The sequence below is a fragment of the Puntigrus tetrazona genome, chromosome 15 (assembly GCF_018831695.1).
Source record: "Puntigrus tetrazona isolate hp1 chromosome 15, ASM1883169v1, whole genome shotgun sequence".
NCBI classification, from domain to species: domain Eukaryota; kingdom Metazoa; phylum Chordata; class Actinopteri; order Cypriniformes; family Cyprinidae; genus Puntigrus; species Puntigrus tetrazona.
Genome location: NC_056713.1, coordinates 802,351 through 820,812, shown reverse-complemented (window position 1 = coordinate 820,812; position 18,462 = coordinate 802,351). Strand labels below are relative to the sequence as shown.

Genomic DNA, 18,462 nt, shown 5'->3' with positions numbered 1-18,462 from the left:
TGCCAGTGTGTTTTTGGGATGGAGGGAGCAGCTCTGTCACTCAGGTTGTAGGTCAGCTTGAAACTGGGTTTCGCAGGCCTGCAGCTGTAGGCAGCATCTGGGTTACCACGACCCAAGGGAACACAATGACCCCCGACCTGCCCTGAAGAGATGTCAGCTGTAACCCTTCACCCTCGCTAAGGCTGACATGACGACTATGCTGAACATGGTGGCAGAACAGTATAGTCGTGCTGGCCTTTCACAAATCCTGCCATAAACCGGCCTTTATAAAGAAGCGTGATGAGTGAGAAAGCCGCAGAGGGAACACAAGAAGACTACCCACCTGTGAGATGTCCATCACTGAGTCACAGCTCAGGGGTCGTGCTGAGGTCAAGTCGTTGAAGCCCAGCAGCGTGGAAATGATACCGTTCTGATCGATGCGGCGGATCATGGTGCCGTCTACAAAGAGGATCACGCCATACTTATCCACAGTAATGCCTGGAGACAAGAGACAGAAAAAGAGAATGGATCTCTGCTGGGAGGATTGAATAATCTTACATGATTAACAATTAGTTGAATTACATGGCCATCAAGAAGATAAAATACATACAAAAATAAATACATTAGAAAAATGTTATTAATAGAAAACTAAGCCTATTTTTGTAACATCACACACTTATTTACAATGTAATTCTATAATAAAAAAAACACAAAAACAAAAACAAAAAACCACTAAAAGTGATAAGTAGTAGTATTTGTTGTTGCTAATGTAAATAATCTCATTTAAAATGATATATTACAATTAATAATATATTACAAGTTATTACTAACATTTTATGGGAATCAATCAAATGAATAAATAAATGATATGGAAGAAGTTAATATGCCTAAATGTGAATAAAAAAAATGTCAATGTCTAATAAATAAATAAATTGCTGTATATTAACATTAACTATATTACAATACAGGAATTTAAAGATAACTGTCAATAATGAGAATTTAAAAATATATTTTTTTACATTTTGATGTGAACTGATCTGCATAGCTTTAAAACTAAACAAAGACCAAAAATCTAATAAAATCAAGAGGAAAACAACAAATCAAAACAAAACATCAAATCGAAAGTAGAACAACAAAATAAAACAAATCAAAACAAAACAGAAAAAAACTAATCTAAACAGGATCAACAGGAATTTACATACAGTATGTTTATGCTAAGCGCATACTCAAAGGAATAATAAATAAAGTTGTAATGATATTGTGATAATTGTAAGGACGGAACAGAATGCATGTCTTTCAGAATTAACATACTCAATGGGAAGCCAGAAGTCTAATAAAAAAAAAAATTCATGGGTAAATTCATTATTTATGTCTGAGGAACAACAACCCGGCTTTGAGCATCCTGGGGAAGAGAGATACGTGTGGTGCAGTTCAAGCTATTTAAGAGCTTGTGAATCATTTCAGCATCACTGCAGACGACAAAGGGAAACGTGGCACTGGGTACGTCATCTTTCATTTGCATTTTATAATGCAACGGTAATCACAGCTTCGGTCACAAATGTTTCTTTACTCTAAATCGATGGAAAACAGACTAGGAAATGCCATTATAATATTGCTTTGTGTTGGTGCAAGCAAAAGAAAAATAATTGTAGCCACCCAAAGATTCCCTCAGAGAACTACATATGCTTCACTACGAGAATGGGCACTCTCTATACAGGAAAACTGACAAGCGTATGCAAACCACAGGTTTTGCTATCAATTTCATGCTGTGGTTTTGGGGTTTGCTCTGAATTTGGAGCTTAGGGCTTGTACTGGTGCGAATATATGGAGGAAGCTCATTTTGGATAGAGTATGTGCGCCTCAAGAAAAATAGCCCAAATTGCTTACAGCATCTTTAATTTAAAGGAATTGGTTCATAGCCTAATGGGAATGATGGGAAAATTGAAACTGTAATGCCAAAATCACTGTCTGTTTCTGAAATAAATCGTTATTCATATATATATATATATATATATATATATATATATATATATATATATATATATATATATATATATGGAGGATTACCTCTAGGGTTGGTAAGTGTGGCCTCCACAGCCTTGCCTCCGTCCCCGCAGCGCGTCTCATCATAGGGTAGACACTGATCGCCTGTGCCAGCAATCAGCTCTAGATTCTTTGCCACATCCTTCACTGTGTTCAGAGATTTTACTTTAAACACCTTCCTGCTGCTGGTGTCTGAAAGGTACAGGGCCCCAGAAACGGGACTAGTAGCCAGGTAATACTTGTGCGCAGGACTATTGCTAAAAAAAAAAAATCAAACAAAGAAAAACAATTAGTTTGTGTAAAGTACAAGTATATATAGAATTAGTTTGAAAATTTCACATTTTGCTAACACTTTAAGGTTACAAATGTTACATATGTATTATTATAACAAAAATCATAAAAAAATCAATGCATACCCACATGCAAGTAACCCTAATCTTAACCATATACTGTAGCAAGTACACGTACTTAATTACTCTGCACTTAATTGTATAATTACACTCTAACAAGGACACCTTAAAATAATGTTTAACCCAGATTTTTAATTCATAAAATGTATGTAACTGTAATTATAATGTAGTAAGGCAATAAAACAGCAGGCTTTTGAAACATTTTGACATGGTAACATGTGAATCATGCATCACGTTTAAATCCATGCATTACGAATAGCCTCAGAGATGAGAATTTGCAGTGAGGGTTTATGTACATTGCAAATACGAATCAAGGGTTGACTGATCCACTGCCATAGCTTGAGACATCTCTGCCATGTCCTCTTCGCATCAATCTTTTACTGTATGCATGTACTCTCATTCCAAATATAGAAATGCATGTAGTGTGTGTCAAGCCTGTGGTTAATGCAGTCGGTCCAGCGTCTAATGTGCTGCCAGTGCGCATTCAAATAGGTATGCCACCAACTCCCCTACAGGGAAACTTTCTTCTGGAGATACATGTGGTCTAGAGCTGTTATCTAAACACATTATGTATTCCTGGAGCAAAAATGGCCCAAAGGCCGAAAAAACAGTCCATTACATGGTAAAGCTAGACAGTCGAAGTCATCCCTCACAACCACACAGGGGGATAAAGAACATGAAAGCCCAACAAAATTGCTCCAATCAGGCTAGAGAGGGTATCACCACGGAATAAAAAAAACATCCAATCTGGAGGCAACGTAATGAGTTTCTTCTCTATAGTGTACTAATCACATTCTGAGAAAATGATAGAAAGGTTAGGCACCGGACTGCAATTTTACACTTTTCACGTTGATTTGTGATATGCTCTAATTATAGCTTTGCCAATGGCTGCATCTGTGGTCAAAGACTGCTTGCGGTGAAATGTGGATGACTTGCACAGGATAGCGCTAGATCATAAAGTTCATTCACCTTAAAATGTTACCTCAAGCTTGTACAATTTTCATCAGCCGAGGTACAGTGAAAAACAAAGAATTAATCTACTGGCTGATTTATGTGTTTCAGAAAAGGTGGAAATCAACTCATGAAAAATGTTAGCTTTTGTGAAAATGTGTGAATATTCAGTAGTTGTTCATGACAGAAGAAAAAAAAAAAAAAGTGAAACGTTCTCGCCTTTCTGGAATAGTGTCTTCTTGGAGGGGTTAATTGTTTTTGAGCAAAGTGAGAAAGGTCACAGCATGAGAACAAAAATGTTAAGTGAAAAGCATTCTTCATAAGATGACTAGCCACGGCACATGAGAAGACACATATCTGCCAAAAACTATCACTGCTTACAGCCAACGTCTGTTTAGCATTTAAAATCCTGAATGAAATTTTAAGTGGGAAAGGTCATTCAAGACAGCAAGAAAATTAATTGAACAATATATTCTTTGTAAAAAGTGCCACTTGGCTGATAAGACTGTGTTAGCATGCTAGTGATAATAGCCAACGTAATGCTATGTGACACACAACCAACTTGTCTCCATATTTAAAACTTGAGAAAGTGAAAAAGGTCAAAATAATGAGAACAAAATGCTATGTAAAAAGCATTCTTCATGCTTGTGCTGTGACACATGCCTGCTATAAAGCGTCATTGCTAACAACCAACTTGTCAAATGATAAATATTCAGAAATTAAAGTGAGAAAGGTCACATCAGTTGAATGAAAATATTAAGTGAAAAATATTCGTTGTATAAAGCATAACCCCTTGCATTTTAGCACTAGAACTCTCAAGATAACTAGCCACAGCAAAAAGCTACAACACTTATCTTCTAAATTCCATCATTGCTAACATCTAATTTGCCTAAAGTTTAGCATTCAAAACTTAAACTTAGAAAGGTCATTGCAAAACTTCAGGCTTCACAAGATGACTAGCCTAAGCAAATGCTGCAACATATCTGCTAAATACCACAATCGCTAAAATCTTGTCTTAAATCCATATTAAAAACCCACCAAGATGAAAAAGTATTAAGTGAAAATATTTGCTGCACTTTTGGAAAAAACAGCATAAGCTGGTTAGGTATGTCTGGTCCTTTGCTGGTTTATGTTGGTCCTTTGCTGGTCTTAAGCTACACAGACCAATTTAGGACCAGCATAAACCAGCAAAGGACCAGCTTAAGCGATCAAATGACCAACTTAAACCCGCTCAAACCAGCACCAACATATGCTGTTTCTTTTAAGATGGAAAGAGCTACACCACACCTTATGGAAATGTTCCATGGTTTTAAAGTGGTAAAAGTGTACTAACCATAGATTTTTACTGATTACCATTTGTATAACCACATTTTTACTACAAATACCATAGTTTATGTTAATATAAGGAAACCATGCGTGACTTGTGGTTACAGTGGTTTGGTTTTCTGATTTTATTTGCAGTAAAACCACGGTTAACTTTCGTAAAGGACCTGTAGGTCTACTCTAGAGATCACTAGCTGCAGTGAATGTTCTGATATGCAACTGTCAAAACCATTGCTAAAACCTAATTTGATCAGCATTCAAAACCCAAAGGGTTAAAGGCCACTGCAACAGAGAAGCAACCTTCAGTATTAAAATGACATCTGCCATCATTACTAATAAAGACAACAAAAACTTTAAGTCGGTAGGACTAGGATAGAGATGACTACCCATAGCAAATGCTGTAACACACATCTGCCAAATAACATCTTCAACACCTAACCTGTCCATTCATAACCGATTATACAAATCTGTAACATGTTCCCCTGAAACTCTGTGGCTGTTAGTGCCAAATCCCAGTGGCCCATCACTACAGTGTGGAAAGGAAAAGCGGCAGGTCTGCAGCATTGTCAGCTTCGATCTATTATTCAGACCGACAACTGACCTTCCAGAAGATCGCTGGAAACAGGCTGCTTCGGTTGACCTGGGGCTTGGCACGTCACTGTGTGGCTACTGACCATGTTGAATGATGTCCTCGGTTTGGAAGGAAGGTAAAACGGGTTTGTCAAGAAAAATCTCAATCCCATTTTGCAAGGGGGGGCGTGACCCTTCGGGAAGATGGTTTTCAGTCCCTGCAGTCTCTGTGTTGTACAATGTGTTATTGGAAGCACGCGGCATTGTGCTTTCTGTGATGAGGAGAACACCCTGACCTTCATAGGCTCCATCTATATTCAACAACTAAAGCCAGTCTGGGGAGGATAATTGGATTTTTCAGCATGTTGCTGTGACGATGGAGGTGAGCGACTCTTGTGGAAAAGGGGTCAGCGGGTATGTCAGAGAGATCATGGTCTAGCCTTATTCTCTTGTCAGTTTGCACATACATAAACACTGAGATGCCTTTATTTGTTTTCACACAACAGTGAAGACTGTTCTTTTCCAGCTGCAAATATGATTTTGGCCTTTTCAGCAGTCATTTTTACAAAGGTATATTTCTGAAATAAATTATTGGAACATGTTCCGGTAAGTGATTTAGCCCAAAGCACAACTTTTACAATCAAAAGAACAACACAAACCTGGTTCAAGGCCAATAATACAAAGCAGCGCCTACAAAAACACTACAAACCATTTAGCCACCCTTAGGAGAGAAACCGACTTGCTTGGTTACTTTTTAGACAGTTTGACGGACACAAATGCATAATTCAACTCGGTTCCTGGGGGTCACAGATCTGCAGAGTTTAAGCTGCATTAATTGCCATAATTCTGAGAAGAAAACTCCTAGGAATAGGGAATACCTGGGAATAGGGACTTTAAGCAACAGCCAGTGATGGAATGGCATTCTGACATTGTATTGCGACTGTAATAGTTTGCACATGTGCGTCTGTAACTTTGTGATGTTTTACATTTTATGTTAGTCCTATACACGATTCTACCACTAGTCCTTTATTTAATCACTGTTGATACGTTTTAAACTTAAGGTAACTTAAGACACAGTGTAGACAAATTGTTGAATAAAGGATTATAGGTTAAAAGGTTATTTACTTGGCAATCAATGGGACAGTCACAAGCCTCCCAGTTTTCATCCAAAATATCTTAAACTACATTCTCTGTTGTCCGAACTACTGTGCTAATGCTCAGCTATCAATGCAAATATGCAGTAAACCATATTTAGCCATGTACCGCAGCGCTGCACAAGTGCCGATATCCAATAGCGACATGATGCGCGATGCCACCGCTTGTCTTTACTGAATCTTCCACAGGAAAGTTGCGACCCGAGGATACAGGGTTAAACAGAGACTTCATCATGAAGGATAGCGCATTTTTGAAGCTCACAGGTGTCCTGAATTTACCCAACCTCTCACCAAGAACCCGCTCATATCCTGTCAGTCATACCTGAGCATCATACTGTTAGCTGTCACACTGCTGCCTGTCAAAACCCACAGCTGGTTGTGCCACGCATCCCATATTAAGGGTTCATAGCACCACAGGGAGAATGTGTGTTATATTTGAAAGCTTAGATCGAAGTTTGATGACTGATGCTTTTTTTTTTTCCTCAATACCATGCTGCCATTTGTCAAATCAAACATGTTAACGAACTGTGTATTCAGATCCGACGGCGCTTTGAATGTGTAATTTGTCATCGGGTGAAATATCATACTGTATTGTGGGTAATGCAGCATGGGTACTTCTAATAGGGAGGGTGGGTAATTATATTCTTTAAGGAAGCCGAGTCCCTGAGGGTGAGAAATATTTAAAACGCTGATACCGGGCTTATGCTAAGCTGGTAACCGCTTTTCCATCTTCCTGTCTGACATTTCAAATTATGTGCCCTGACTCTGGTTTCCTTAACGTACACAATTCTTTAAGCATTTCCTCTGTTGCAGTTACCCACTTTGAGAGTTTACCCATGCATCAAACTGGTCTCCATTGATCTACAGTGCTATTTCAAAGCTCAGTCGTAGCACTGGCCATTTTATTGCTATCTGGAGAGGATGTGTTTTAATGCACTCCTTGGTACGCCTTCATTTACGAAAAACACATTATGTGCATTCCACAGACAGCCACAAAAGCAACTGTACATCAAAAATAGACTATAGAGCATTTAGCTGAAGTTCATTCATCATCATAAATGGTATGACTCTTTAGAAGAGCTCTTACCTATGTCTGAAATCTTTATTTCTGTTTTTACCAAGAGCAGCATGAAAAGAAGAAAGTGGGAAAATAGGTTAGCTCAAAGAGTTAGTACTTAATTCATGCATTAATGCACAGAGAAAAGGTTAGAGTGGTAAAATTTCACTACTACTACAGTTCTACAAGCATATATACTGTAATCATAACAAAAAGAAAGGATTCCCTCATAGCACACATACGTACGTAGGCTAGGCCGATGATTCTTAACTGGTGTGACAAAAGACACACAAAGCTAAAAACAAAACCTGTGTTATATTGTACACTTTTTTATTGTTTAGTACATTCTTGCAACAATACTTAATCTAGGTTGAAATCTGGGCCTTGAAGCAAAACCAGTTAAAAAAATGTGGCCTAGAGGTCTATTTTCTTTATTTCATCTAGAAATGTAATGTATAGAGTTTGTTAATTAATCTCCAAAATGCATCCAGGTGGATACTGTGGCTTGTAAAGTATAAAATGCAAATTTACTCTTTAAACGATTACCAGATAACTTTGACCACTAATTATTAATTAATTGCTCTTTAACAGTCATTTTGAAGATGCATGTGTGCTTATTGGGTTAGAAGTAAAGATTAATGAAATTTTAGCTGTCATCATTTACGCTCTTCTGTGGAACAAATCCAACCTAGTCTTTGCCATCATTAAAATATTCTTTTTTGCGTAAACTATTTGTTTAAAAGTAAAAGGCAAGTAACATTAAACCTGTTCTACATGTCTTTTGGTTTGTGAGTAACTTATCTAACATACAATGTACAAAACAACTTGTCATTTTGGTGGGTATGCGAATGTTTGTGTATCTGTGCACATGCAGAATGCCAAACCTGAGCTCTAAGACACTCGTGACATTTCCGTGGTGAAGATCCGACGGACGTAGTTGAAATCCCCCACATACAGACTACCATCTGACCCACAGGCTAAAGCTACAGGTGCGAGCAGCTTATTTCCGTCCGCCAGCCCGTTGCAGCTTGGACAGGAGATACTGCGCCTTCGCCCATTACCCATGATGCTTCCGATGACAGGGGGCTGCTGGGAAATGAATATGTTCTCGCCGTTACCCTTGTGCAGGATACCTGAGTGCCAAAGAGAGAGAATTTATAAGCATTTTGTCCCCTGACTGTAATTTTCCCAAATCCATTCAGAACATCCTTCATTCTGCAGTAAATCAACAGGTTTTATCGGATACGAGAAGCAGAGGTTTTAAAACTGATTCAATTCTGCTCAAATTTAATGACATTAAATGTATTTGTATGGAGCTTTTCTCTGTCACATAGCTACGGGATGGCTGCCGGCGCTTGAGAAAGGATTTTGTTAAATAACCAGCAGGATCGAGATGTGCTAAACGGAACTGAATTCATTTATCGAAAGGAGTTATTTTTCACTCGCACAGCCAGATGCTTCTGTACAGAACCTACAGCCAAGAGAAGGTCCACAGTCACAGCATGAAAGACAACTTCCTCTTATTATCAGTATCACAGTCAATCTGAATCTCCACGGCATGCCTCAATGAATCTCTGCTCACCGTAAACGCCTCTCAAAAGTGGCAGAGTGGCAAAGTTTACGAAACTCAATTTTCGGTGATTTTCATTGTGCACTGTTTTCTTCCTGAGCACCTGTTGAACCATGCTGTGTTTTGAGAGATGCTAAAAAACAGCGGTTCCAGTCCGCCCATTCTGATTGGCTGGAAATGCAGGTGGGTTTACTGGAGCTGATGCAAAAGCTTATTCTCATCAAGCTCGAAAATTGACTACAAATTTCACTGTGTAAAAGGCTTTCAATTGAAAGAATGCACTTCCTTGAAGCTTTAAAGCAAATCTGGCAATTTTGGTTTTAGAAAAACAAAAATGAGTGATCTGTACTCGTTTTTGAGTATGAAAAGTATGAAATGGTCCATCTAAAATAACTGGAAATGTGTTTTGAAGAAGAACAAAGCTTTTATGGGTTTGGAATCAAATGGGGGGTAAGTGATTAATGACACCATTTAAATTTTAGGGGGAAGTAAGCCTTCAAAATGTGAAATCTGAAAAAACAGAGAGTGATTCACTATATTTAAAAAAATAACTTCTAACTTCTAGCATAACCTCATGAAATTTTCCATGTGTGTTGTGAATAGTTTCAGTGTAAAAAATATATATATATTTTACCTGAGCGCAATTAGATTTCTTTCAGGTGTACAAATTTGTGATTTCGCTTTCAGTGTGTACAAATAAAAACTTTCTGATTTACAGCTTTAGGTGTTTTTCTTACATTTTACTTTCTGTTTTACAGATTTAGGAGAGCCTTATTCTTATTGCACAGCAATTATTTTATTTTACATGAGTGTGATTAAGTTTCATTCAGGTGCTGAAAACCTTTTCAGCAGAGCCTTCATGGAAATCTGTATTGCACTCTTCTTATCCCCTTGTTTAATTTTTCTGGCATGTACTAGTGCTGAAATTACACAGGTGAGTGTGGAGCCAAGGAGAAGCACTGTCTGTTAAAAATGCGTAAACAGAGTAAATGTACATCAAAAACAAGTGTAAACAAAATGGTAGCAAATTCACTTGGGAAAGAATATAAGAGAGAGTTGACAATTGAAGAATTTGAGCAAATTTTCCCAGAAGTCCTCTGGTGAACTTCGCTGGGTTTTAGTGACAGACCAAGCTGCCACCTGGGCTCCTAACACTTGTGCAGCAAGCATGCCTCATTTACTGAGATAAGTGCGCTGGCAAAAAAGAATACTTGACAGGAACCGAATGGAGCAGTTTACACAATCACTGATTTCAGCGACAATTCAGCAACAATAGGAAAATTGACCTGTTCAACACCAATAAGGTCCTGTCAGATACAGAAATCACAGCTGAACTGATCTGAATTTGTATTGCATAAAATTTGAATTTGTATTGCACAAAGTGCTATACTCTATAAAGTCTTCGCAAGACGCTTCTATATGTACTAACTCACCACTTTGGATATTCAGAGCATGATGTTTGTCCACGCTCCAGCCACCCAGGTTGGACGCAGTGGTTTCATATCCTTGCAGGACGGCCGTTCGTTTCTCCCAGAGGATGAGATCCGGACAGGATTCGTACTCGAAGCCCACAGACACTAGCAGGAGTAAATTAGAAACATATTTGAACTTGAGTGACAACAGCTCTAAGAAATGAGACACTGACAACTTTATTCTCCATTTACCGAAAGCCTCAGACAGTCCATAAACTTTCTGGCTGTAGACATCTGCCTTATCCCAGACAAAGTCGTAGGAGAGGTTGGGTGCAGCGGAGAACCACTTCCTGAAGAGCCTTCCTTCGACGGCCACCATGAGGTGCACCTTCATCAGGCTGAACGGGATGGTGGAATGGGTCAGGGTGATGCGCAGGAGGGACTTGTACCCGGATGTCCGGCTGCTCAGGTAACTCAAAAGCACATCTGTACCTGGGATCCGCACATCCTCCTGGAGGGTCTGGAGAGAGAGAGAAGTGAAACTGTTCATATTAGTCACAAGAAAACAGAGCAAACAGTAACAAATTTGCTAATTTTGTGGGGAATGCACCCTACTGAGAAGTGTTTGCATTATTTAGCATCTCCGGTATATGCGCAAATGAGAATGAATTAATTTTTTCACAGCAGACATTTATTATACAGTGCAAAAAAAATACTAATTATTGGGTGAATCTAGGGCATATTTCACCTCAAAGAGAAAGAAAAAAAAAAGAAATCTTATTTTATCTTAATATATTTTTATTTTTGTAATTATATTATGTTACATTGTATTGTATTGTATCTTTTAACCCTGTACACCAAAATGCAAAGGTGAAATATACAGTATTATTCACTTGGTTTTAAATTTCTGACTTGACCACTATATGTCTAAGTGTTGCTGGCATGCGCTTTATATATATATATATACACACACACACACACACACACACACACACACACACAAAATATATACGCACACACTTTGTAGGTTCTGTGAATTTCCCCAGAACAACTATAGTTCCACCTGAATGTTTTTAACATAATTTTCACTATTCCACCCTTCATTTTCGGTTGAGATGTGACCCAGAAACCTTCAACTATCATCAGAAGTGAAGAAATTACTCAGTGAAAAGCAATGCATATGTCTAGGTCACACAGGCATCATTAACAACACCTTTGTTTCTGCACAGGAAGTCAGCTCGGAGACTTAGTGGCTCAGAGGTTTCTCATTGCTCACTGCAGAGCTCTCATTAACTCTCAGCCTATCGCTCCTTTATCGCAGTCTAGCACAAAGCTGACCAATAAACACAACCGATCGTTACTGCATCAATAAACACTGATAAGAAAAGCTCCTCCATAGACGTTTCCGTTTGTAAACCTGTGAAAACTCTGTGTGTGGGTGTGTGTAGATGCACATGTAACTGTGCATGAATAAACTGCCTGAAGATTTGGGATGGGACAGATTTGTGCTGATATTAATAGCCCAGACAGCACAATGCATGTGAGGCTGACTCATTTATCTTGCTAACCAAAGAAGACGACAAAATAATTAGGAAGATGGCACACAGGTACAAGTAGAGCTATCGATGCAACATATGTGTATTAAAATGTATCTATCTGTCTATAGACACACTAACATACATTAAAAAACGTAAACCAGAATGACAGTCACTCAAGTCCAAACCACAGATTTTTTTTTTCCCCCCAACATCGACTGCGGAGTGCCTCCAGGAGCCGGACTCAAAAAGCTTCCATGCTGCTTTCGTCTAAATGTAATTATCGTTCTTCAGAAAATGTCTGGCGTAGTAAATTGGACTGTGTATCTCTGCCCAATTACACACAGGAGATAAAAATCACAGGACTGCCACCCGAGACAGAGTCTCCTCCATTCCCTTCTGATGTACATTTCCCAATATCTGCCCCTGCTGTCTATCAGAACATCATTACGAAGCAGCGCTAGTCTGGGATCAATTGTGGCAAATTACCACGTTTTTTCATCTGTCTGAGACAGCCGTAGAATTTTGAAAGGTCTATAACTGTCAGACTAAACAAGAATCAGGCTGTTAAAAAAACATTAATCTTAAAAAGTTAAAATGAAGACTAGGATAGAGCAAAACAAAAACAAGCCATTTTAAATACACAAAATGGTATCAAAATGTAATTAAAGTCACAATAAAATGGAAATAGCTACAGATATTATGACGTACATCTGAGTGAAACACATTGTTAGAAAAAGTGTTTAAGAGGCCAAAATAATAAACCATTCTAGAAGTCTGTCATTTAAGTGTAGTTACCAAAAAAATACATTGTGCTACATGTATCCCAAGCTTGAATCCATGTCCTATCATTATAAATTCAAAATGGTGAAATAAATTAAATAAATGCATGCATATATAAATCGCATATAGTAAGATCAATAACATGCAGTTAAAATTTTCATTTCATGCCAACTTTAACTTCGTAACTTGTATTTTCCAGAACATTAAGTGGGGCAAATTATACGGGGAGGGATTTAGATTTAGATTTAGAAATTCGATTGGTTAAAATTTGATGCATTAAATTGGACAACCACTGTGCAGTCATATACAATATGGATTGTAACAAATTTATCGCATCCTTTCTATAGCTCTCTATATCACCTGAATCTCTGAACAATGTTGCCCCTCTCGACGCAGGTCCCAGCGAACGCCGCACAGCGGGCAGGCAGGACAATGGGCATGGGACGGGTGAAGCTGCTCAGGTCACAGCTGGGGATGTCATTGACCTCGTGTCTCATCACGATGCTGTCCATGACAAAGAAACGTCCCCACGGCAACCATAAGGTGTGCTCCTGGGTGATGAACGGAGCGCGCTCAAACCTCAGGGCTACAGCCACACCCCCGTTACTCACCAGGTCAAAGCTGAGGAAATAAGAGACATGAAGCATTCATTTACACTAATGTTAGAATATAGCGTAATCTTTTTTAGAAATGTTAGCTTTGCAGGTTATTAAATCTGGGTTCAATCCCCACAATGAACTATCCATTAATGATCCACGTTGTTAAGTAAAACTTATAGCCTAAAATTAATCTTCCTTTCCATTCTACTCTTTTAACAATCTGATATGCTGTTAAATGTGCATTCAAACTTTATTACTATTATGATCTTTGGAGGTTAATTTGATGTGCATATTAATCATCATTAATGGCAGCTACACAGACCCAAAATGCTTTTGAATGTAAATTTCTCAACTACAATTTTAGGCTATTTACATGTATATACAATTTTTAATGTAATATACATTTTTACAAGTTAACCCATGATATTGATGTCAAGTAGTGTCATGCTCTACAATCAGAGCTTCAGGAAAGTACACAAAACAAATGCATTTTCAGACTTCTTCGATTTCAAATGATTTAAAAAAATGGTAAAAATAAAAAAAGTGTTAAAATTATGACTAATTGCATCCAAAATTCAAGCTTTTGTTTACATAATATGAGTGTGTATATTTATTAAGCGTATTTAAAGCCACACACAAACAGCATATATTTTGAAAATATATACATGCATTTACATGTATATCTCATATCTCAAATATATAAAACATATAAATGCAATCTTTTTCTTTAATATATACAGTAAATTAAAGTGTGTGTATTAATGTTTACATAATAAATATACACATACACATTATGTAAACAAAAACTTTTATTTTGGATGCAATTAATTATGATTAATCACTGACAGCATTAGTTTTTACTTTTTTTGGTCACAGTAACCCAGTTTTTAACCTTACAAAAATATTATGTTACTCTTTCAGTTGAACTATTATTTCAAGATAAACATGAATCAAGTTTCTATACTTATCACACCATAATTCTCCACAACTACTTGTCTGATGAATTTATCCCATTTACACGCATGTTAGAATTTAATAGAGTGTGGATCTGATTCATTAAGTACACTTATTTGCTAAAGTATGCCAGCCATCGCACCCTTGAAAATGGTGTTTTGATTTCCTATTCAATGAAATTACAATGGCATTTCATTATCTCATAATGCCATTTACTAACATTTTAATCAACATTATTCACTGTTACTCTGTACTGCCATCAAAACCAGACTTAATAAAGGTTGTAATTCATTATGCTTCTCTAAATGACAGGATTCAATTGAAAAAGGACTCGGCTTCAGTTAGTTGGGACGGTTTTTATCTGGCAGCTCCACAATGTGACTGGAATACAATGAACCGCTGGCTCAGACTAATACACTGTGCTTTTGAATTTGCATTAATAAAATCCGCATGAATGGGTGGTGTGCGATGTCGTTATTCTCTATTGGGGAATAAACTGGCGAGATTCCTTACTGCTGCAGTAGCTGTGCGTACGCCGCTGAGGATCTTTGTTGTGCGGTGGCACGGTGCGCTTTGATAAAGGAGGTGAGAGGGGAAATGACATTTAAGGAAGGGTAAAGTATTATTGATCTGCGCGCGTGCAGAAGCTGTCTGCGCTTAACATAACTTTACAACGACGCTACAATGGCGGCACATGCTCTGCATATAGAGTCGCTCTGATCAGAGAGCTCTGTTGTTGACGCCTCTAAAAGAAATGAAACAGGACACCGTATGCAGGCTATCGTGTATGCGGCTCGCGAGATGACTGATTGTGTACAAATCCGGAATGCTACTCTGATCTGCTTTCTTGTGTATCATCACGAGGAGACACACCTTTACAACACGCTCTGGTAGACATGAAAGCACAAATGCACTTTACTGCCAAATACGCCTACAACACAAACAGCCGATTAGCAATATGTGATATGTGGACTCGCAGAATGCGCTGCACTGTGTTTCTTTGTTCTCGGGTTGGCATAGATGCGGCGTGCATCTGTAGTCACACCACGCTGCTTGAACATTAATTCAACTACATATCCCAAAGGGCTATTCACAGAGCTTTCATTGGCACGGCTGATAAACAAAGGTCTGCTTTGCCCTTGTTGTTGTGCCCTTGCTAAAATGTGAGCATTTGTCTGTGCGCTGTGGGAGTTTGAACAGAGCGTGCTTGTTGGGGAGCGTCCGCGAGAGAGAGAGAGAGGCTGTGTGCGTTTTTATGCAGCCATAGAGTCGACGCTTAATCTGCAGTAAAAGCTAGCTGGCCAGTCACATGCGATGAAAGATACGCGCGCACACACATATAACCATTACACGGCACGCACGCGGCCCTAAAGGCTGCCATGCCAATCGATGAGCGATTCACAGGCCTGTTATCAATCACACAAGAACCTCAGGCACGGGTGACACACTTTATTAGTGCATTCAGCCTTTCAGTGCACACTTTGAGGGGACGCAAAGCTAACCCGGCGGGTTAGCCAGATCGATGGCTTAGACCTCAAACAGGTCGAAACCACCCACTTTTAGTCCTCTTAACTGAACTTAGGCTGTTCACACAGCGGCAGAATAGGGTTGCTGGTCCTGGAGCACTATATATGGTTAATTCACAAACAAATTTGTTAGGTCAAGCACATTCTGACACTGACTCCTAAAAATCTTCTGAACAACTGGATTTTGAAAGCAAGTGGAGCTTTACTTTAGTTATTTGTTAATATAGACAATGTAACTATAATAACATTTGTATTATATAAAATGAACCATGATTTTACTACAAATAACACACAAAAAGACCTCAAATGTAACCTCAAAATAACCATAGATTTGCTACACTAGTTTAACCATGCTATTTTTGCTAACTGCAATTATACAAATGGTAACTAATATGCCAAAAACATTGTTACTACTGTTTTTCTTTAGTGAAACCATGGTACATTTTCACAAGGTAATACATGCTAATCGCTTCCTAGATGTCGCGAAATGTCCTCTTAGGTCTGCTTTACAACGTTTGCTGACGGACGCCCGCATTTGGTCCGCTTTATTAACGCTTGCTGGCAGACACTGGCAGACGCCTGCATTTTGTCTGAGTTGTAGCGCTGGCGGACATTATGGACAAGTAACATCAATGTACAAATTTTAACTGACAAAACTTCAGACAACATTTTCGTCAACGAATAAAAACGAGACTTAAAATGTTAGGGAGAGATGATTTAAATCAGATATAAGATTAGAACAAATATCCTGCGTGGTTCGGTTAAATGCGTAACATTCAAACATATCATAGCATAGCCTATTAATCTATCCTGCAGGACATAAGCTAACCAGAATTGTTAACTTATTAGTCTCATAAAACCTTAAAAAAATGTGGAAACACAGGTTATCTGAGAAAGCTTAAAAGCTCAAAACTTAAATAACTTCATGCATTTTCCAGAATATATTTCACCTATGCCATTATGCATCTTAAAAACCTAAAAATATTGTTTTTTGTATGTTCTGTACATTATTTCCCTTTGGAATTTCACCTTTGCTGTAGTTTATTTGTAAAATATACATGTATACTACATATTTTTGTCTCTGAGACAAATTAGTTACGTTGTTAACTTCCTATATTTTTCCATGCTGATGCAGCAGAGTTGGAGCGGAGCTCTTGTCAAAGAACATCTCCAAGGCACTGTAAACCATCTGTCTGTAAATAAAAATTTTGTTGGTTCATGCTGAACAGGTGTTTACAAATTAACTTTTTTATATAAATAAGTCAATTTAAATTGTTACAGAGCTTTTTAGTGTCTAAATTTCATTTGTATTCTATTTATTATGAAGGGACAAATTATAATCTCAATAATGAAAACATTTACATGTGTGGAGATTTGATTCATTTACATAAAATGTGTTCTATGAAACATATTTAAGTTTATTTAATTTAATATTTTAATGTTTTAAAATATATTTGCATAGAAATCTAATATATTTACAGAAATGTAATATGTTAACAAATATTAGAAATGTATGTATGGAAATATATTACAAATGTATTCACATAGAAAAAGTGTTAATAAATTATACTGTTGCTTGTTTGTTAATTCCTTGTGTAGTTATACCAGTCTTATTTGACTGATCATATATTTACAAAGGATGTTAAAATTACCTGCAGTGAACATTCCCCACAATTTTTATTTGTGGCAAACATCCCCATTGCATCCTCCCAAGCAAGCATACTTGTGTGTGCCAGTTTTAGATACCACTGTCCCAGCAACAGCTAACAATCTCAGTTTTTATGGCAGGAACACAAGGTTCTCTCAAAGTATTCAGCAAACTTTCTTGTAATGATGTTATCTGCTCTTTATTAATGTTTTTAACGCGCTTAGACAGAAGCATCATTTATACATTATGCATGAACGAATTTAGTTGAATGTTCATGTACCTTAAACATTACTATCCACTTATTTCAGAAGTTCAAATGCAATAAATGATAATGAAAATGACAAAATTGAATGTGCACTAAATATTTTTTTCCAATGTCCACAGCATTCTGCCTCTCCTTCAGGAAATCAGTGTTGCGTAAGTGACTCTCAATACATCAAGGCAGATGTATAATGGATGGCTTTTAGGATTTCTAGAGTATGACTTTAGGCAAAATTTTGTATTACACAAATATCCACTGCATGCTTCTTGGTCAACCCAATTCTAGTGGTTGGCAGAGAAGCAGAGGACTTCTTTGGAAGTGGAGATAGAAGTACTTTAAAAAGCAAAGGCACCAGTACAGAACACACCGCAATCAAACAAAATCAGTTAAGACAGCATCCCCAGTTTTAAGGAAGCAAACAGGTGCACTGGTGATTTTATGCCGTACAGAGTCTGTTTTTTGCAGTGCTTGATGGGCTGTTGTGAGAGAGAGACCATGTGTTTACTACGAGCAAAGAGAGGGAAAAATAGAGCCAGGGAGATGGAAGATTGTTTATGGCTACAAAAAGCACCATCCAAGCAAACAGGCAAAATGTGGCAATGGTGTGCTGGGAATAAAATTGTCATCCAGTTTTATTTCCAGCACATTATAGAACATTCTGCCATACAGAAAGCAGTTAAAAGTGC

The 18,462-nt window shown here is 37.8% G+C and overlaps 1 protein-coding gene across 1 annotated transcript in view; it reads right to left on the bottom strand.

The window, feature by feature from the left end:
- tenm4 (teneurin transmembrane protein 4) overlaps positions 1–18,462 on the bottom strand; it is a 193,892-nt gene that overhangs the window by 34,809 nt on the left and 140,621 nt on the right. Inside the window, 7 exon segments of the mRNA XM_043259601.1 lie at positions 323–477; positions 2,047–2,279; positions 8,372–8,402; positions 8,405–8,620; positions 10,491–10,634; positions 10,722–11,011; positions 13,148–13,408. Coding sequence (XP_043115536.1) covers positions 323–477; positions 2,047–2,279; positions 8,372–8,402; positions 8,405–8,620; positions 10,491–10,634; positions 10,722–11,011; positions 13,148–13,408 — 1,330 coding nt within the window.